General features: G+C 38.1%; 2 protein-coding genes across 16 annotated transcripts in view; one reads left to right on the top strand and one right to left on the bottom strand.

Moving 5' to 3' along the window:
• Positions 1-1,004: 1,004 nt before the first annotated feature.
• On the top strand, positions 1,005-5,036 carry dbx1a (developing brain homeobox 1a). The gene is made up of 4 exons (XM_083559641.1): positions 1,005-1,396; positions 2,027-2,128; positions 3,838-4,040; positions 4,480-5,036. The coding sequence occupies exons 1-4, from the start codon at positions 1,096-1,098 to the stop codon at positions 4,783-4,785; spliced, it is 912 nt and encodes a 303-aa protein (XP_083415767.1). The 5' UTR covers positions 1,005-1,095; the 3' UTR covers positions 4,786-5,036.
• Positions 5,037-12,154: 7,118 nt separating this feature from the next.
• Positions 12,155-22,569, bottom strand: part of nav2a (neuron navigator 2a) — a 95,712-nt gene continuing 85,297 nt past the window's right edge. For all 15 annotated transcript variants that reach the window (XM_083558097.1, XM_083558105.1, XM_083558101.1 and 12 more), the window contains 14 exons: positions 21,093-21,256; positions 20,756-20,909; positions 20,285-20,432; positions 19,974-20,077; positions 19,450-19,545; positions 18,608-18,776; positions 18,337-18,447; positions 17,735-17,859; positions 17,382-17,530; positions 16,895-16,966; positions 15,414-15,610; positions 15,211-15,329; positions 14,932-15,132; positions 12,155-14,817 (listed from right to left, as the gene is read on the bottom strand). In XM_083558097.1, coding sequence (XP_083414223.1) covers positions 14,692-14,817; positions 14,932-15,132; positions 15,211-15,329; positions 15,414-15,610; positions 16,895-16,966; positions 17,382-17,530; positions 17,735-17,859; positions 18,337-18,447; positions 18,608-18,776; positions 19,450-19,545; positions 19,974-20,077; positions 20,285-20,432; positions 20,756-20,909; positions 21,093-21,256 — 1,935 coding nt within the window. In that variant the 3' untranslated portion in view covers positions 12,155-14,691. The remainder of the gene's footprint in view (positions 14,818-14,931; positions 15,133-15,210; positions 15,330-15,413; positions 15,611-16,894; positions 16,967-17,381; positions 17,531-17,734; positions 17,860-18,336; positions 18,448-18,607; positions 18,777-19,449; positions 19,546-19,973; positions 20,078-20,284; positions 20,433-20,755; positions 20,910-21,092; positions 21,257-22,569) is intronic.

The following is a 22,569-nucleotide window of genomic DNA, read 5'->3' as shown; positions in this document are numbered from 1 at the left end:
AACATTACAACATAATTCAGAGTCAATATTTTGCAAATATTTGTATGCACTGTAAGAAAATGACCTCCTCATCCAGGCATTAATATAAACAGGATTTCAGTTTGCTAAGTCACAAATATTACTACTACTAATAATAATAATAATTATTATTATTATTATTATTATTATATAATAATAATAATAATAATAATAATAATAATATCTATCTATCTATCTATCTATCTATCTATCTATCTATCTATCTATCTGTCTATCTGTCTATCTATCTATCTTTCTATCTATCTATCTATCTATCTATCTATCTATCTATCTATCTATCTATCTATCTGTCTATCTGTCTATCTATCTATCTATCTATCTATCTATCTATCTATCTATCTATCTATCTATCTATCTATCTATCTATCTAGTTATTCATTGTCCCCAGTATTTTGGGATTAAATGCCAAATACACATCTGATGAATTAACACAGATACAAATAAACACTGCAACTTGTCAATTCCCACCTTACCTTTTCATTAATTAGGTATATACACATAACTTCAAAGCATTTGTAGAGAGTGTTAGTTTCTTCTCAACACTACAAGTGTTGGTTTAATGGAAATTGCAGGAATCGCGTGAACGCTGTGGGTTGTGTCGGTTGGAGTCATTTGGATGTTAGATGTTGTTAAAGTAACACTGTAAAGATAAATGAAAGAGTAATGTGTGCATGAACTTCTGCTCCAAAATTTAATCTCTGGTGTAAAGAGAGTGTAAAATTAATGTGTCTAATCCAGTCATAAATCTGCTCTCTCGTGCGTGTGTGTGTGTGTGTGTGTCCCTTTCGTGTGAAAGAGGCTCAACTGGAGCTCTTCATTCACTTCATCCCCTTTTCTTCTCTTTATGTGCGCTCCTTTTGTTGCCTGTGTCACTCCCTGAAGCTTCTCAGTGCGTATAAAAGGGAAAGAGCGGAGTGTAGCTGAACTCACTGCACACTGATTACTGCGTCCAGAAGGACTGATTCTCTCTCTCTCTCTCTCTCTCTCTCTCTCTCTCTCTCTCTCTCTCTCTCTCTCTCAGTCACGCATCCTGTCCTCTGTTGTGTAATATACATCATGATGACGATGATGCCGGGTCTCGTGGCCATGTACCCGAGCTTGGTACATCCCGTGGCCGCGTTTCATTCCACCGCGCAGCCCACTTTCCACGCACACTCCGCGTTTAGGGCTCGCTCCGGCTTTCTGGTGGAGGATTTGTTGCGAATCGGCGCTTCAGCTTCTTCTTCATCTCTTTCCTCCAACAATATTCCATCAGAGTGTCCCGTGGCTGGACTTTCCTCTCCAAAAACTTCGAGCAAAGACCAGACACACCTCAAATTCGGTGTTAATGCCATCTTGGCACACACACCCAAAAAAGGTAAGTTATTAGTGTATTTATATGTTGTTGTTTTTTTTTTTTTTCAGATTTTTGTGATATTCACATGGAGTCTAAAAAAAGTTTTTATTTCTCCACTACAGACTTTTCAACTTTTTGATTATAAAGCTATTGATCCCACTGCTGGTGTACATCGAAAATAAAAATCATATTATTAAAGTTTACATTATTAGATGTGTTCAAATGAACAGTGAATCAAAAAAGAAAAATCACAAGTTGAAGCATCATCTGCAGTGTTGAGTTGTGCAATGATAGATTTGCAGTGTTGAGTTGTGCAGTGTTGAGTTGTGCAGTGTTGAGTTGTGCAGTGTTGAGTACAGGGTTGATGCATTATCACGTTTTAAGCCGATGATGCTTCGTGTGAAATATAAATATAATATAATATAAATATGTATAAAAAAAAGATACTTATATGGTTTAATTGACACATTATTAACCCAAGGTTAAAAGGATTCTGCACCACTGTAAACAATTCATTCATGTGTAAACGTAAACGTGTTTTTTGTTGGACATTGAGAAGGAAGAAATTGTGCAGAAGGAATGTAATAAATGTTTGTTGTTTGTTATTGATGAATGACTGTATTGAGATTCATGTTGTTTTTTTGTCTTAAGTTTCAGTTCCTCGTCCTGTTCCTGAAGTTCACCACAAAGCCCTGTCTGTTCCGTATTTTGATGGATCCTTCTACCCTTTTCTTCGCTCTTCTTATTTCCCCGGTGAGTAACAGACAAAATGTTATTGTATAAGTTTTGCATAATTGCACGATTAATTATTTTAGAGCAATTCAGATCATAAAATATTTCCTAATATCTTATTAGTTTAATATCCAATTAGCTAAATTCAGTTGCTGGAACATAATTGTACTTGTATTAAAAATAAAATGCATGAAAGTAAAAGTACTTTTTATTATTCAAAGTTACACATCAATCAATAATTCGAGAATTTATCAGCGCTGTGGTCTAATACTTTCTTTTTACATATATAAATAAAATAACCATTAACTGTTTGTATTCTTGTGTTAACAGTATATAAAATATATTCATCACACTGAGCATTTACAAATATTTTGGCAATCAGAGAGAAATTAACTGATAGCAATGAATTTCTCATTCAATTTCATTTTCATTTTACTCTCGTATAAAATGATGATGATAATGATGATGATGATGATGATGATGAGGATGAGGAGGAGGAGGAGGAGGAGGACTTTCTTTCACCGTGATGAAAACTGAATCATTAAAAAAACATTCTGACTTATTAACAATGAATGACAGGGAGAAACATTATGCTCAAAATGGTTTAGGTTGAAAAAAAAATCGTGTAGTTTATAGCGTGTTATTAAAGAGAAAAGCGTTTTTTTAGAATAAAGAAATGATGATGGTGATGGTTATTATTATTATTATTATAACTATTATTATTATAACTATTATTATTATTGTTGTGGTGGTGTATATTTTGTGTGTGTGTGTGTGTGTGTGTGTGTGTGTGTGTGTGTGTGTGTGTGTGTGTGTGTGTGTGTGTGTGTGTGTGTTGAAGTGTTATTAGGGTGGAGAGCGCACTTCAACCCTTCACATGCTCTCTGAGAAATAAAAGGCCTTTGAGGATTTTCTCGAGGACGAATAATAAACTGCGTCTCTTTTCACAAGTCTTTCTCGTGTTAAATGGAAGCACTCGGATGCCCGGTGCGTCACCGCAGTCCCGGCGCGTCCCCGGTGCCCGGGCGCTTTCCCGCGGCTCGTTCATGTTTTAGTGGGAGAGTGTAGTTTAGTCTCCAGCGCTTTTGTGTCCGCGCGCGCGGCTCTTTTCTCCGCTACTTCATTAAGACACAGTTACCGTTTCACGCTTTATTGCGCCCTGTGTGTGCGTGCGTGCGTGTGTGTGTGTGTGTGGCTCATTGCGCTCCTGCTTAACATACGAATACGCAGAGCAAATCTCACGTGGTAATTAGTTACCGCGTGTCTTTCTCACTCCAGAAGAAAGACAGACAGGGGGGGCTCAGAGATGTATAGAGAGAGTAAGTAAGAAAAATAGATAGAAAGGTTTTGGAATATAATAATAATTACAATAATAATAATAATAATAATAATAATAATAATAATAATAATAATAATAATAATAATTACAACAACAATAATAATAATAATAATAATAATAATAATAATAATTATTATTATTATTATTATTATTATTATTATTGTTATTGTTATTATTATTATTATTATTATTATTATTATTATTATTATTTTTATTATTATTATTATAACGCTTGTAGTTGATTGGCTAGTCCGAATGTGTGTTAATAATTTATAAGGCTCTCTTTCTCTGACACACTGAACTGAATGTGTTGAAAGGTAAATTTTTTGATACTCAATATTTAATCATAATCAATTTTTTTCTTTCTCTCTTGTTGATTATTGGTGTTCAGGGTCGTCTTCTGTGGTCCCAGTTCCTGGAACATTCTCATGGCCATTGGCCTCCAGAGGAAAGCCCAGAAGAGGAATGCTGCGCAGGGCTGTGTTCTCAGATGTGCAGCGAAAAGCTCTGGAGAAAATGTTCCAAAAACAAAAGTACATCAGCAAACCAGACCGAAAAAAACTCGCCACCAAACTGGGCCTTAAAGATTCTCAGGTACTTTTATTCATAAAGCTTTTTGCCTTATCTTTCCCCTCTGACATCAACACGGTCTTTCTCTCCTCACTTACTGCAGCACTGGATGTGGTTTTTTTTTTTTTACACCATTTTATGTGTAAATTCTAGAGACAGTTGTTTTAAATATACCAGGAGATACCACACAGTTTTAATAATATTAAATCCAACCTGTCAACAACCAAACAAATGTCACCAAGACACATTTGTCCATTATTTTGATGTGTGATGTGAACATTAGATAAAGTGTTTGGTCTGTATTTATGTTATTTTATGCATTGTTCTGATGCTACATGATTGGCTAATTAAATAAATGCAAAATGGATGTAAAAGGCTATAGGTGTTCCTATTAAAGAGGCCATTGGGTGTATGTACAACATGAATTATTGTTAGTTTATCTTTCTTATTTTTTGGTGTACAGGTGAAGATCTGGTTTCAGAACAGAAGGATGAAGTGGAGGAACTCCAAGGAGCGTGAGCTGTTGTCATCCGGAGGTTGCAGGGAACAGACGCTGCCAACGAGGACAAACCCTCACCCTGACCTGAGTGATGTGCAGGATAAACCATTACACCATGAGGAAGAGGATGAAGTGGATGGACTGAGAAGTGTACACACTATACATTCATGCCCTTCACCAAAATCTGAGTGCTCACACCTTAGCATGTCTTCACCATTGAGCAAACACTCGGACTCTTCTGACTCAGAGGATGAGATCATGGTTTCATAACCTTTATCAAAAAGTATGTGTGTGCTTGTTGGATCTTGTTATCAGCACTCGCTTAAACCTTCTTGCTGTGTTACACAGCGGTTTTGGAACTGTACAGTTTTGTACAAATATTTTTGTATGGATATTTTATACCAAGAATGTTGAGTTACATACACTTATATTGCATATAGATATTTTTTATTAAAAGCTGTAGATTTGTTTATAATTTATATGAATGCAGTTGTGTCTCAGTGTATGCATATTTGTATGTTTATGTTTTTTGTACAAAAAAAAGTCAATAAATTGTCAAATTAAACTAAGATCTTTTTGTGATCACTGTTCAATTATTAAATAGGTCTAGATTACAAAATGAATTACTTATCCTGGAGAAAAAAAGTTCTGTCTGTGTTATTTGTGCTTCAGTGCTGTTGAGGTCTGATGTTCTCCAGATTCACAGAAGACCTAATCAGCATAAAGCACTCATTGGAGATTATGAACGAGTGAAATAACACAAAACACAGAAATGGCTCTACACTTAAAGCTATGTTTTTGCAACACTTACTAAATAGGGGAGAATGTTTGTCATTTTTTCCCTAAATTTACATTTGCTATTTTGGGCTTATGTTTTAATACAAAGGGACAGAATTTAGGACAGAATTTAGGACAGAATTGAGCAGCAAAGGAAAACAGACCAAATTGATGGGACTGAGACTTGAACTTGACCATCTCATAACACCCTGACTCTAAACCTTAACCCTACCCATACCCCCCTATAATACCTTTTACTCTAATCCTACCATAATAATAAGCACAACCCAGACTCTAAACTTTTAAACCGTGAATCCAAAATGTTAAATAGCAAAGCTGGATTCTCCGGTGAAGAAGACTTTACCGGAGAATCCTGTGATTTCCATCAAATCTGGCCACCAAACAGGATGTGCCAGGGCCACACTACAGGGCCAGAGGTGGGAAGTAACAAAGTATTTGTACTTTACTCAAGTAGATATTTCTGTTATTAGTATTTCACTTCACTATTTATTTTTCAGACAACCTTTTACTTTTACTCATTACATTTTTACACAAATATCTGTACTTTCTCCTTCTTATATTTTCAAATCAGACTTGTTACTCAAGTTTTAATCTAGTTTATCCTTCTCATTGCACAATGTTTTCAGCCCATAAACCGATTACTGATCATCATCTTTTCTTTGCTTGTGTTTTATACGGTAGTTGTTCAGCCAGGATACATTCATTAGGTAACAACATTTTTATTTAGTTTTGCATTAATATATTAATTAAAGCTGTCAAAATGCAAATTAATTTTAATGGCACTAACGTGTGATTAATGCAGCTGCATATAAAATAGCTTCAGTGCAACATACGTTTATTTACGACGTCCTTTCTTTACTCAGATATAAAAATAAATGAACAAACTACACTGAAAATTTATTTTAATCAGTAAATATTTGTTTTACTGATGTGCTAAGTCGCAAATCAGCACCGAAATCCACCATAAAGCACACAATTAATCCTCTGAAGTTGTTTTATTAATTTATTTCTTCTTAATGCTAAAATTAACTTCATTTATTTGTACACACTCATAACAACAAATCACTGTGCTTTTGTAGATTTAAGAAAACAAACAGGGGGCACTCTCTTCCATCTTTGTCATCTCTCTTTATAAACAAATAAATAGAACAACCTGAATCTCAGTGAATACTTGCCTCACAGACATAACTAAAAAGTCTACTTTTAAATAAACCAATCCAAATAGAATACAAATATTCTACAATTATGTAATGTAATGTATGAAAATTAGAAGAGGTACAGTTTCTCCAGTATCACCTCATTAACCATCCGTGTGGAAACATAGCAAAGGTTTCGTTTGGTGTCCTGATAATTTACGTAATTTAAAATACCATATTTACTTTAAAAAATTAACAAAACTATTCTGTCTTCATGCACTGTGTTGAGTTTGGTTTCACAAATAATAAACATACATTTAAATAAAGCATTAATATTTGTCCATGTTTAGAGTATTAAAAAAATATTGATTTAAAGTACATTTAGAACAAATAAAAATGTGAGATTAAGTTGCGATTAATCGCAAGTTAACTCATGACAATCATGCGATTAATCGTGATTAAATATTTGAATCAATTCACAACCATAATATTAATATGACTTGACATCCAGTTTCCAGCATGACACTAAAACAGGTAGTAGTAATGGCTACTTTTTAATCCCAGTCATTAGAGTTGCCAGTGCACTCTTAGTGCTGTTCACAAGCCCGGATAAATCGGGAGGGTTGTGTTAGAAAGGGCATCCAGTGTAAAATGTGCCAAATCAAATATGTGGATCACGAACCAGAATCGGTCTAGGCCTGGGGAGCATAAGGTGACGAATAAGAGTGGAGGAAGGTGCACACAGGTAGACTATATTCTATATAGGAAATGCAACCTGAAGGAGATTGGAGACTGTAAGGTGTTGGCAGAGGACAGTTTAGCTAGACAGCATCGGATGATGGTCTGTAGTATGGTTTTGGAGGTGAAGAGGAGGAGAGTGAGGACTGAAAGAAGTATAAGATGGTGGAAACTGAAGGAGGAAGACTGTAGTGTAAAATTCAGAGAAGAGGTCAGACAGGGGCTCGGTGGTGGTGAAGAGGTGCTGGATGATTGGGAAACTACTTCAGAAGTGATAGGGGAGACAGCTAGGAAGGTACTTGGTGTGACATCTGGAAATAGAAAGGAAGAAAAAGAGATGTGGTGGTGGAATGAGGAAGTGCAGGAAAGAGGGTGGCGAAACAGGATTGGGATCGGCAGAGAGATGAGAAAAGTAGGCAGGAGTTAAAGGAGATGTGGCAGTAGGTAAAGAGGGATGTGTCGAAAGGAAAAGGCTTATAAGGAGCTGTATGTGAAGTTGGACACTAAGGCAGGAGAAGAGGATTTGATGAGAAAAGGATTTGTGAAGTCACACAATGACGTTATGGGAAAAAGTAGTGGAAGCCAGGCTGAGAGAAGAGGTGACCATCTGTGAGCATGAGTATGAGTATGGTTTTATGCTGAGGAAGAGCACCACAGATGCATTATTTGATTTGAGAATGTTGATGGAGAAGTTTAGAGAAGGTCAGAAGGAGTTGCATTGTATGTTTGTGTATTTAGAGAAAGTGTACGACAGGGTGCAGAGAGAGGAGTTGTGGTATTGTATGAGTAAGTCAGGTGTGGCACAGTATTTATGTGATGGTGGTGCAGGATATGTATGAGGACAGGATATGGCTTCCAACATTTGACTAAAAGGAGGTGGAGCTGGAAGTGTCAGAGTTGAAGATGCTGAGATTTTAATTGGGAGTGGCGACGATGGACATGATTAGAACCTAGTATCATGCGGAGCCCCGCCCCCATCTTGGCTACTTAGACCACATCTCTGTTATGCTAATTCCAGCATACAGCCCGCTCGTCAGACGCTCTAAACCGGTTCTGAAACAGGTGAAAACCTGGCCAGCAGGAGCCACTTCTGCTCTTCAAGACTGTTTTGAGTGCACTGACTGGGACATGTTTAGGGAGGCTGCAACCAACACGGCAATTTTGTCAACTTGGAGGAGTACACGTCAACAGTGACCAGCTACATCAGCAAGTGCGTTAATGACGTGACAATCTCAAAGACCATGACTACACGCTCCAACCAGAAGCCGCGGATGACTGCAAAAGAGCGTACGCTGCTAAAACAAAGAGACTCTGCCTTCAGAGCAGCCTTAAGAACAGCAAGGGCTAAACTGACCCATGCCCATCAGAGAGGCGAAGCGCGCATCCAGCATCCAGGCGATCCAGGCAAAGCATCCAGGCGATCACGAACTACAAGACAACATCACCTGCTCGTGACCGTGATACCGCCATCCCAGATGTGCTGAATGACTTATATACCCGGTTTGAGGTACAGAACAACGTGAAGGAAAGGAAGACCACCCCTCATCCCAGTGACCAGGTGCTCTGTCTAACCACAGCGGAAGTGAGGAAAACTCTATGCGTTAACCCACGAAAGTCTGCTGGACCAGACAACATTCCTGGAAGAGTGCTCAGGGAATGTGGAGAACAGCTAGCGGATGTCTTTACAGACATCTTCAACATCTCCCTGAGCAGCAACGTTGTTCCTATGTGCCTTAAGACAACAACTATTGTTCCCTTGTCGAAAAAGTCTACTGTTTCCTGCCTCAATGACCATCGTCCCGTCGCACTTACACCCATCGTGATAAAGTTTCCTACAAGAGGCTCGTCATGAGGCACATTAATACACAGCTTCCACCCTCTCTGGACCCCATGCAGTTTGCATATCAACCAATTTCCACAACCCTCCATTTGGCCCTCACGCACCTGGACAACATGGACTTATATGTACGAATGCTGTTCATTGACTTCAGCTCAGCATTCAACACAATCATCCCTCAGCACCTGATTTAGAAGTTGAGCTTACCGGGCCTGAACACCTGGATGCAACTGGATCCTGGATTTCCTGACTGGGAGACCTCAGTCCGTCCGGATCGGGAACAGCATCTCCAGCACCACCACACAAAGCACTGGGGCCCCTCAGGGCTGTGTGCTCAGCCCACTGCTGTTCACTCTGCTGATATACGACTGTGTAGCAATGCACAGCTCGAACCACATTGTCAAGTTTGCCGATGACATGACCGTGGTGGGTCTCATCAGCAAGAATGATGAGTCAGCTTAAAGAGAGAAGGTGCACCATTTAACAGCCTAGTGTGGAGCCTGTCTCTGAACCTGTCTCTGAACGTTGACAAAACCAAAGAGATGGTTGTGGACTTCAGGAGAGCACAGAGCGGCCATTCTCCACTGATCATCGATGGATTTTCAGTGGAGATCGTCAAGAGCACCAAATTCCTTGGTGTTTATCTGATGGATAACCTCACCTGCTCACTCAAGCCTGTGTGCTCAGCCCACTGCTGTTCACTCTGCTGATTTACGACTGTGTAGCAATGCACAGCTCGAACCACATTGTCAAGTTTGCCGATGACATGACCGTGGTGGGTCTCATCAGCAAGAATGATGAGTCAGCTTAAAGAGAGAAGGTGCACCTTTTAACAGCCTAGTGTGGAGCCTGTCTCTGAACCTGTCTCTGAACGTTGACAAAACCAAAGAGATGGTTGTGGACTTCAGGAGAGCACAGAGCGGCCATTCTCCACTGATCATCGATGGATTCTCAGTGGAGATCGTCAAGAGCACCAAATTCCTTGGTGTTTATCTGATGGATAACCTCACCTGCTCACTCAACACCAGCTCCATCACCAAGAAAGCCCAGCAGCATCTCTACTTCCTGAGAAGGCTGAGGAAAGCTCATCTTCCTCCCCCGATCCTGACCATGTTCTACAGAGGGACCATTGAGAGCATCCTGAGCACTGCCTGGTTTGGGAACTAAACCGTCTCGGATTGCAAGACCCTACAGTGGAACAAGACCCTGATGTGAACACCTACCAACACCCTGGTGAAGAAGGCCCGGCAGCGTCTGTACCATCTGAGACGCTTAAGGGACTTTAAACTACCCTCTCAGGTGCTAAAGACTTTCTACACCTGCACTATTGAGAGCGTCCTGATGGGAAGCATCACTTCCTGGTTCGGGAACAGCACCATGCAGGACAGGCGAGCCTTCAGAGGGTGGTCCGGGCAGCTGAACGTACCATCCACACCAAGCTCCCTAACCTGCAGGACATCTACAGCACGCGGTGCTGGACCAGAGCTAGGAACCGGTGCCGGACAATCGTACAAAGCATTTCACTCGATGTCATACTCTGTATGTGAATGTGACAAATAAAATTTGATTTTATTTGATTTAAGGATATTGAGGACAGTTGAGAAGATCATCGGAGTCTCTCTCCCCTCTATCATGGACATTTACACCACACGCTGCATCTGCAAAGCCAACAGCATTGTGGAGGACCCCACACACCTCTCTCACACACACTCTTCACCCTCCTGCCATCAGGAAAGCGGTTCCGAAGCATTCGGGCCGTCACATCCAGACTGTGTAACAGGTTTTTCCCGCAAGCCATCAGGCGTCTCAATACACAGAACTGAAATCGAACTCTCACACACAAACAAACAAACACACACACACACACACGCACACACACACACACACACACACACACACACACACACACTCAAATGTGTGTTACCGAACTGTACAACCTGAACTTAACACACACTCATTACTCATCTCAATCTGTTCCACCATCATTTATTTATTATTATTTATACTTGACCGTATTACACTGTTTACATGCTGTTTTTTGCACCTCTTAACTGCTGCTACTGCTGTTTCTTGCACTGCATTGTGTTTGTTTATATTAACTCGGTTATAGTTTTTATAGTTCTCTTTGCACAGTACTGTATATTCGGAGTATACAGTAGGTTTACTGTTCGACATTGTCTTGTGTTTATGTAACTTTGTGTTGTGTTGTAGCTCTATGTTGTTTAGTGTAGCACCAGGGTTCTGCAAGCGTTGTTTCATTTTTACTGTGTACTGTGTACCACTGTGTATAGTAGAAATGACAATAAAAGCCTCTTGACTTGACTTGACTTGACTTGACTTGACCTTGACTAGTGCATTAGAGGGACAGTGCATGTAGGACTTTTTGGAGACAAGGTCAGGGAGGCATGATTAAGATGGTTTGGACATGTGCAGAGGAGGGACATGGCGTATATCGGTAGGAGAATGCTGAGGATGGAGCCACTAGGAAGGAGGAAAAGAGGAAGGCCAAGGAGTAGGTTTATGGATGTGGTGAGGGAAGACATGCAGGTAGTTGGTTTGAAAGAGGCAGATGTAGAGGACAGAGTAGTAGATGGGTGATCGGCTGTGGCGACCCCTAATGGAAGAAGCGGAAAAAAGAAGAAGAGTTAATCAAATAAATTTTTTTTAAATGTAAAAAATAAAACAAAATTAAAAAAAATAGTTTAAATAAAAAAACTTTAATATATGTAAATAAGTATTTAGACCCTAACAAACAACACTTGAAAAACCTTGACTGGATTCTACCTGACGAAAAGTTTATTGATTGGACATGATTTGGAAAGCCACACACCTATAGAAGGCCTCACAGCTGACAATGCTTTTCAATGCAAAAGCCACAAGCCATGAGGTCAAAGGAGCTGCCTGCAGAGCTCAGAGACATGATTGTTGCAAGGCACAGATCTTGGGAAGGCTACAAAAAAGTACTGCTACACTTAATGATTCCCAAGACCACAGTGGCCTCCCAAATTCTTAAATTGAAGAAGTGTGACTCTCCTCAGAGCTGGTCGCCAGGCCAAACAACGCAATCAGGGAATAAGGGCCTTAATAAGAAAGGTAAACAAGAACCTGATTATCAATAGATAAACAATAATGTGTTATAAAGTACATTTTATTCATCCAAATACAGGATTAAAAAAAAATTATAATCAGATCATGTACACAGCAAATAAACATTCAATAATGACAATTGAGTTAAAACATGTCCCGAGTTTGTGCTTGAACTGACTTACATCCAACTTTATAAAATGTAGGCACATCATAATTTGAGAATTATTCACAAAAATATATACACACTGTACAATCTAAATTTATATAAATACACACACATGCGCACACATGCGCACACATGCGCACACACACACACACACACACACACACACACACACACACACACACACACACACACACACAAAAACACACTTGGCAGTGCTGATACAATATTTGGCTTCTATTTCAAATGTGAATGATGTTGCATAGGATCAAGAGGCTGAAGGTAGGTGAGATTATTAACAAAAAAACTGAACAAAATTAACATGGAGTAAATTCATGAGGAATTCAAACAAAACCATAATTAATTCCTGATATCAAGTGTTAACTATCAGTTAAATGTCCACAATTGTTTCTTCTGTCATTTCATTTATTAGCTATTCCTAAAAGTCTATTTTTGTATTTGATCTTTTCCCTGAAAGTTCACTTTATAATATTTCCGTAGGTTTATGTACAAAAAACATAATTTATTTTAACATGGTAATTTCCCTTCCTTCCTTTGTCTCTCAGAACAGCATAAAGAGATACAAAAAGGGAAAAAATAATGGCATCTGCTAGTAAAAAGCTGTAAAAAGAATTTTAAAAAAGGTGAAAGAAATGTTACTGTTCATGACAAGACTAGCTATTGAAGAAGCAAACAGATTAACAAAACTTGTGTTAGCTCTTTGATTACAGTGCATACTTAGTTAGATAAAGCTGCCTCAGTGTTGATAGGGAATAATTAGGAATAGTAATGTTTAAGATAAACCATCATACTCATATTCAAAACAAAAGACGCTCATGTAGCTACTTGTGTAACTTATTTGTTTCATGCCAGACAGGTACAAGGTTTACCTGCACACTAAAACCTCAAATACTGCTACAGATTCCAGTGCAACTGAGCATGGCTAACTTATATAAAATAAACTGAATAGGAATAGGGGAATGGTAGGGGCTAATTTGGCCCCAAAAGTATGTTGGACTATCCTGCTGTATGCTAAATGGATGGGGGTAAGCTGCTATAAAATAAATTGATGGCGCTAACCTGCTGCAACAAGAATGGGTGGGGCTAACTTGCTGTAAAATTTATGCATAAGTTTATTATATGAGCTCTGACATTGAAGAAACATGAAATGTAAAATTTTCTTTGCAGTTTGGGTTCCATAAACAGATCCATAAGAAGAGAGAATGCAAGAAGTAGATTTTTAAACATTAACAATGTTTACAAACTATAGTAAGCTCTTTAATTTTAGAAAAACCAGAGAACATTTAGGATCCCACAATGCAGACTCTTTAAGTCACTTCCCTTCACAGTGGTACAGCATGGAAGATAAGGCCAAAGTAAAGTTGTGGACAACTGATGAGGTATAAATACGCCCATAAGCGCACGCTATTTTACCCAACATTGTGCAGCTCCTTCAAAGCACCCAACAAAGTCTCACAGGGTTTTGTGCCAAATGTTTTTCATTTTTCATTTGCGTTTTATAAGTAACATGATGAATTATTAAAATGAATAAAGCCAGTCTGAGCTGCTTAGACAAGCAGCGTGAAGCCCTTTTGCTTGAGAAGTGGAAAGTTTTGGATAAGAACACAGTGCCCCTCAGGCTCCCATTGCAAAATGCAGTAAGGCACTGGGTATTGAGCACCAAAATGAGGGATGAAAATGTCAAGAAGAAGGGTGTTCTTCAGTGACTGAGTGCAAGTCAGGTCCGCTAGACACATCTCACTTTTCAAAAAAAGGAAAACCTCCATGCTGGTGAGGTACTGATCATGCAAATGATTACACAAGGACAGAAATTCACGTTGTCCTCCGGAAAGTCTCCCAGAATGAAAAATCCGTTGCCTTTACATTGACGGCCAGCATCAGAATACACTTATGTGAGCCAATGTCATGTGTGTCCAGACATTAACAGTAGCGAAGAGCACAAAATCAATAGCACCATCTTGTCAACAAAACATAGTATGGGAGAAAAAATAGAGAGGTTCAGTTTTGATATTTCTCTAAAACAAATTTTAGGGATGAGCAAAACTATTAAATGAAGATATTAACTAAAGATTTAAAACATTATTATTATTGTAATTATTATTATTAGGATTATCATTATTAGATATTAGATAAAAGTGGATTATAGTGAGGTAAAGAGTCTGGAAAATATCTTGTCAGATGACATCCTTCACAGCAGATGGTTAGAATATGAGGAATAAGTAGTGCAGTTTCTTTTTTCTTCTTTTTCTTCTTCTGTTGGGTTTTACAATCTAAATTTGTAACTTGACACACAGCAAGTTGAACTGTGAATTGTACAGTTTCTGCATCAGCAGCTTGATCAGTGCTGCCTGGGCATGAGGAAACATTCAAAGGAACTTTGCAAATAAAAGTAAGCATTAGAGTGTTGACTCCAGTGATGAGTCAAGGATGTCATCATGGTGACCATTACTGTTAGAGTCGCTGTCATAACTCTGAGTGCTGGAGCAGTTTGCTGCCTCCTTCAGACGCATCAGCATGTTCATCTGAGAGAGGGGAGAGGAACACACTGTGTTTATTTGTCTGCATCTGTGTCACTGTGTGTGCAAGTCTTTGTGTGTGTGTGTGTGTGTGTGTGTGTGTGTGTGCGTCTTTCTCACCAGTGGATCAGCATCACTGTCGCTCAGGGTGTTCTGTTTATTAGCACCCTCTTTCAAGGTGGAGCCTCCATCCAAACCCACATCCTCCGGACGGAGTTTTAGCAGAGCAGGCCAATCAGGATGCTGAGAGCTTGATCGCCATGGAAATGTGTCCATCACCCAACGAGCAGGATCCTCCCATGCAGCTCTGCGTCCATAAAGCTGTTGGGGGAAAGAGAATTAAACACAGAATTATGAAAACACAGAATAATGAGTCCTAATATCTGAGATAAATATTACCTGTAAACCCTCTCTGACAGCTTCCAGTATGTATGGGATGATGCTGTAATTCCACAGGTCTGTAAACCAAATGCGTGACCCATCTACATCCATCGGACATGAAAGGAACAAACGTGGCCCTGCAGCAAACACACAAACACACACATTTATACAGTTCAGTAAGGAAGAATTTTACCGGCAGAACACACTGAAGACTTTCTTACCAATAGTAACATCTGAGGAGCTGTGAGCCTCAAGGAAGCAGTTGAGATGATGCCAAACACGAGGAATCCACTCAGTGATCTTCACCAGTGCTGGATTACGTGTCCCGCTGCTGATTTCTGTCTCAATAAGCTTCCTCCTCAGAAAACGGCCCAGAAAGCCCTTTACTGGTTCTGTGTGATTTGCACACAAAACCCACCTGCAGAACATTTGAGTACTTAATGTTTTGTTGTTTTGTTTTTGTGGGTCTGTTGTGACTCTCAGCATAAGAGGCATGCAAATGAAACAAACCTTTGTCTAAGAAACATACACAAATGCCATTTGTCCACAAATATTATAAGGCCCCCAAATGACTGTCCAAACCAAACACTACGACTTTCTGGCTTAGGAACTGCGAGCATAAAGTGCATTTGTGGAACTAATAACACTCACTGGTTTGTAATAAATCTTGCCCCTTTCACTTGATTTCATGTAACTGCACACTAATAATATTATAATATTATTATCATTAAAATAATTATTATATTATAATAATGATTATAAGTAAAAAAAAAAAAAAAAAAAAAAAACAATACATTAAATAATGAAGTTTAATTAAAAGTGTAAAATGTGCAATTTTTCACAACTATATATATATATATATATAGTGGAACCCACTTATCTCGACCTCGGTTAACTCGACAACCCTATTAAGTCGACGTTTTTGAAGTGGAACCGCCAAATTCTCGCTTTTTCTAAGCATTTTTTTATCGGTTATGTCGAAACCCCTCAAAATCACGTGCATGCACATTCTCATTTATTAACGCACATCATGTACATAAAGAAATTTCAAGCACGTTAATATACTGCCGCCATATTGATGTGTTTATCTCGATCATCGGTTATCTCGATGCTTTTTGGCGTCCCCCAAGGACATCGACATAACCGGGTTCCACTGAATATATATATATATATATATATATATATATATATATATATATATATATATATATATATATATATATATATATATATAAAAAAAGAATGACATGGGTATTAAACTGTTAAACTTAAACTGAAGCTGGACAAATTTACAATTAAAATAAACAAACTTATACATTCTTTTAGAACTGCTTTAATTATGTAAAGATACTTAGAGACAATATTCATTATCTGAAGCGCTATACAAATAAAAATGAATTGAATTAAATTGAATTGAACTGTTACACTGCCATCTACTGGTAATTCATATTTATGGCATTTAGCAGACACTGTTACCCGGCCTTAATTACAGTAGTGCTTTTGGAGGCTCTGTTAAAAACACTTTTTCATGCTTCCTTACGAAGACATAGACTGAGGTCCTATTAGTACTCATGATCATAATATAGAAACAGGAACAAAGCAGCACCATGTCATCAATAACACACAACATGTATAACAAATATATCCTCACACCCTGATATACACACTGTCTCAGATATGTATAATCACACTGATTTGTCACCTGAAGTTATGATGAAGCTGCAGATTGGGAGATGAAGATGTGGTCTGACTCATGGTGCCGATGATGTATGGGCTGGAGAACAGACACAGAAGCTAATTAGCATGTATTATATACAAATATTAAAAACCATTCTGACACTTGTCTGTAGTAATGAAATAAACTTTTATGAGAAAAAATCTTTTTGAACGGAACCTTTTATAAATTGTACATGTTTTTTTATATTTCCTTTTGTGATTGCTTATTTTCTGTCTCATTTGATTAACGTTGGCGATAAGGAATGTTGGGGATTTAAGCAATTAAGAATATACTGTTTGTATTCAGACAGAATAGATTATGTTATCAATGATCAAATACAAACAGAGATGGGGCAGGAAAAATCTGTTAATGTGGCATGAGGTGTGCAAAATACTCTATGCTTTGACCTATTCTATAACTATACTCCACATTTACCACTATCTGTGTGTGTTTGTGTGTGTGTGTTTCTTACCAGTGCTGGCGAGTTTGGGTAAGCAGGCCATTGAATATCTCTCCCAAAGAGCTGATATGATGCAAGTTGTCCAGTATGATGACTAAAGGAGCTTCGTGCTGATCCTCACTGCACTGTTCCATTACAGCCATCAAATACTGACGCAGCTCCTACACAGTGTTTGAGAGTGGGATTTACACAGAGAGATAGGGAAGAGAGTGGGATATAAACAGAAAGATGGGCAGAAAATGGTATATAGAAAGAGAGAAGAAGAAATGAACTGCACAGAGCAGTTTTAGAGTTTCACTTAAACTGAACTTCATTAAACAGAAATGTGTATTTAACGTGGCCTGTGAAATCGCTTGTGTTCTTACCTTGCTAGACTTGTGATCTACATTGAAGGTGGCAATGGCAGTGTGTGTATCAGTGCGTCTCTCCAGAAGTGTAAGGTGCTCGGCCATACGGTGTGCTAGGTATGTTTTTCCCGTGCCACTTGGACCTGCAGAACAGTTAATGTTGCACTGGTTGCATAACACATAAAGACTGTCATGGCCTCATGCAGGGAAAAAAAATTACATTTCATGACAAATTAAAGCTGTTTTTATTTCCACTATATAACTGTATTTTATAATGATAATAAATACAGTATAAAGGGATCAGATATGTTGCTTTTCATATGTTTTATATTCATATTTCATATGTCTCTAAAAATATGAACAATTTTAAACGATAATTTACAATTATTTAGCTAGATTACTGAATATTACAGATTTTGGACAGATTATACACTGAAATGAAAACGATGTAGTGTGTCAATCTTACACAGTCACTGGTCTGATAATAATTGTCACAAAACTATAGTTTTGTACAGTATAAAATTGTATAGTATAGTACAGTATTATACAGTGTGCTTTGGCTGACTTTAGTATGGTATTTTATAATACAGTGGCAATAATAATGATAGTATGCAACACACCAGACAGAATGAGACGACGATGTTCCTGCAGCAGTGACACATAGCGCTGCAGCACAGGCTTCGGGATCAACATGTCAAACACAAGAGAGTCAGTTGACTGGGAACTCACACCTGTATAAACACACACACACACACACACACACACACACACACACACACACACACACACACACACACAATTTTTTTTAAATATCAGCAGAACCAACTGCTCCTAATAGTTTTATTTTTGAGGGTTGATGTGTCTGTTGGGGCTATGTTTGTTTCTGCGTACCTTTCAGTGAAATATTTATCGTGTTATTTTCTCCAACTAAGTATCCACAGGGAAGTAGTTCTGGTGTTTCTGCTTGACATGGCCTGATCAACTCCCCAATCCGATATGCCTCCACGCTGTCAGAGCTCAGGCCCAGATGACTGACTGGATCTACATGTCTGATGTATTCCTACACAACATGACAAAATGAATGACTGATCTGGATTTGCTTATCAGGGTCAGCTTTGTTAGATTTTAAAGAGGAAAATAGCTTCAACAAGCTCACAACACAATAAAATTAAAATCTATACATCTGTAATTGTATTATTCATTTTGTCTAGCATAGATTTAGATTTTTATTTTAACCTCGCAATCTTTGCAACCCTGACTCTCCAAATCTGGCCCCAGCTGTAAGTATTTGGAGTTGACTTACAAGTACATTGTGAAGATTTAATAATGAAATCCACATTCACAATTGTATTCACAATATAGTTGACTATTTATTTAATGTTTATTTAAATATTTGCTAACTTATATTAGTCCCAACATTATATTAATTGTCTTATTTTACTGTGGTTGACAGCAAAGGAGCAAAAAATACAATGGCATTTGGGTCTGCTTTTTCTAACCTTTGATATTTTCATGCTTGATCTCCTTATCTTTAAAGATGATAATCTGAACACACCGCAAAATCTCTAAAAGCTTTAAATCAAAGCAAAAGATGATATGAACTGAAGGCAGGCCATTTTAATAATTGGAATGATCTAACCAAGTAACATTTAAACTTCATTAAACCAACTCAGTGTTAGCATGAGGTTAACATAATATTAAGGATAGGAAAGCTCATGTGATGTAAGCTTTACTTTAAATAGGCGTTTTACTACTCCGTCCAAAACGTCCCATTTGGTTTTCCCGCTAACTCCAATACAGCCAATCAGGAAGTCCCGTGCTCTGCAATCCTAAAACACACAAAACGTCCAAAATCACACAACAAATTAAATGTTTGTCCAAACTTTTTGGACTAAATGAAATTTCTAACAGATGTATACAGATAAGTGAACAGTACTTACAGTTTATGTTTTGGAAACATTGCTCCTTCAGGCATGTCCTAATACTGTGTAAACTGTTTCCTAGCATTCTGGTTCTCAGAGATCAAGGTTATAATGACTAAAAGTGCCGAATTGAAGCAAGTGTTGTCGTTCTCATTCTGGCCTGCATAACTATTATACATTTCTAGGATTATAAACTCACACCACTAGTAAACAAAGTCACAGCCTAATACTACCAGGATACTGTCTTTACCACTTACTGAAGTTAGAGTTATGATTATGTGTATTTTAAGAAAACAGCTTATTTAATTATTTATGGAATAAGATTAAAGGCAAACCTCTCTCCTAGGAGCATCTTCCCCCCGTAACGTGACAATGATCTTTACTTGTTGGCCATCTTTATGAAAACTGCCATCTCCTCCAGAATCATCCATCAGAATATCTATAGTGAAAAAGAATTTCTGTAAATATGACAATCGCTCATAGCAATTTACAATATGCTGCTTTCTTATATATATATATATATATATATATATATATATATATATATATATATATATATATATATATATATATATATATATATATATAAATATTATCTACCGGTAATAACAGATAAAGTTAAAACAGAGCTTGCTAAAATTTTTACCAAAGCTTGTGGACTTGTGGAGATTTTGTTGTGCGAATTCTGTTGTTGAAGTTGTGTTGGAACTTGGGGTGATTAACGCTCGGCCACCGTTTGCCTGATTCTCCATCTTTAAACGATCGTTTTCCGCTTTCAGCTTCTCAATCTCAGTCTATACCAACACACACACACACACACGCATATACACACACAAAGTCACACACACCATTTGTTATTAATACCTTCTTGTTTTTCGTTATACATTTTTATTGCCTGCAGAAGTGTTATTGTGACTCACTTTGTATGTATTAACCATAATGGTAAATACATACAAAGTGAGTCACAATAACACTTCTGTACATAAAACTCAAACATGAAAGAAAAAAAAAGAAAAGCAAAGAAAAATACGTTTTGATCTGTTCTGTTATTTGGAATACTACAAAGAACAGTAACAGATTTAGGACAAATCCAATGTAGAACTCATTTTATTTTTACCTGCATCCTATTCATGGCCTCTCGTAATTGATCAAGTTGGTGGGCAGAGCTCAGTGCTTCTAACCGGATGTCCGTTAACTTCATTTCTTTCTCTCTCAACTCACTCCGAAGCTGCATTACAGTCTCCGCCTCTCCATCAAAACCCTCTGGCAGCCTGCAATTAATAATAAACACATCTTTGATTATACATAACATAAACAGTAGCACTGTATAGGCAAAACATTTATTATTAATCAGTAGTGCAGTAGTGCTGAGAAAAAAAGTTGTTGGACTCCACACACACACACACACACACACACACACACACACACACACACACACACACACACCAACATACAGTGAGTTGGAGTTCCTGAGCATTGGTGTGGAGCTGCTGGATCTATTATGAGGGAGTTTAGGAGAAGAAGGAAGCGAGTCGTTCATTTCCTCAATGTCTGAATGGGACGAGGCAGATTTGGGAGACTTCTTCTTTGTGAATGCCTGTTTAAAGGAGCTGCGCAACTGAAAAACAGAGACGGGGGAAAAAAAAGTAGACGGAAAAGTTGAAAATTAAACAGTTAAAACAATCAAGCATTGTGTAGAGTGCAGAAGGGTAAAAAAGAGTGGAGAAAAAGACAAAATAATGAAAACCAAATGCAAATGAGAGCAAATCGGTTAATTTATTACTAGAGTAAAATGCATTTTTAAATAGTCGTGTTTGTCTTCACCAACATACAATTAAATAAATAAAAACTATCGTCCCCAGAGCTACACTTTTGATGTGACTAATTACTGTCCAAATACACACAGCTAGATAACCATGCAATAATTGTACTGTTGGCAAAACTTCCCATTTTTGTTAGCATTTAAACATTACACCATTGTCCTCTGCCATCTGTACAGTGTAACACCCCTCACATTTCAGCAACCATTTTAGTATATATTCTCAAGGGACAATACTATAGAAATAAAACTTTGATATATTTTGGCATATTTTATTTAGTAAATGTACAGGATGTATAGCAGTATAGATTTACTGTCCGCTGAAAATAACTCAACATATAGCTATTAATGTCAAAATAGCTGGCAACAAAAGTAAGTGCACCATAAGTCAAGTCAAGTCAAGTCAAGGGCTTTTATGGAATTTCTAATATACACAGTTGTACACAGTACACAGTAAAAACGAGACAACATTCCTTCAGAACCCTGGTGCTACACTAAAGTGTTAACAGCTGTACGCCGTTTAGCCATGAAAAGCAACGTCATATTTATTATAGCCTAGGCTATAAGAAGATCGGCAACACCCTGAAACTAAGTTACAGTACAGAGGCAAAGGTCATTCAAAGGTTTTCCAAGACAGGTCCCACCCAGTTACAGAGGCAGAAGGTCCACCTTGTCAATGTTCAGACCATACACTGCACACTGCAACATGTCGGTTTGCATGGCTGTCATCCCAGGAGAAAGCCTCTTCTGAAGATGGTTCTCAAGAAAGCCCACAAACAGTTGGCTGAAGACAACATGTCCAAGAGCATGAATTACTGAAGCCATGTCCTGTGGTCTGATGAGTCGAAAATACATTTGTTTGGATCAGATGCTGTCCAGCATGTGTGGTGACCCCTGGTGAGGAGAACCGAGAAAATTGTGTCTTGCCCTTAGTTAGGCATGGTGATGGTAACATCATGGTCTGGAGCTGTATGGGTGCTTCTGGTACTGGGGAGCTGCAGTTCATTGAGGAAAACATGGATTCCAATATGTACTGTGACATTCTAAAGCAGAACATGATGCCCTCTTTTCAGAAACTGGTGAATTCCATGCCCAGGAAGATTAAGACAGTG

This window comes from Silurus aristotelis, assembly GCF_946808225.1.
Source record: "Silurus aristotelis genome assembly, chromosome: 13".
Classification (NCBI taxonomy): domain Eukaryota; kingdom Metazoa; phylum Chordata; class Actinopteri; order Siluriformes; family Siluridae; genus Silurus; species Silurus aristotelis.
This window is presented reverse-complemented; position numbering and strand designations above follow the sequence as displayed.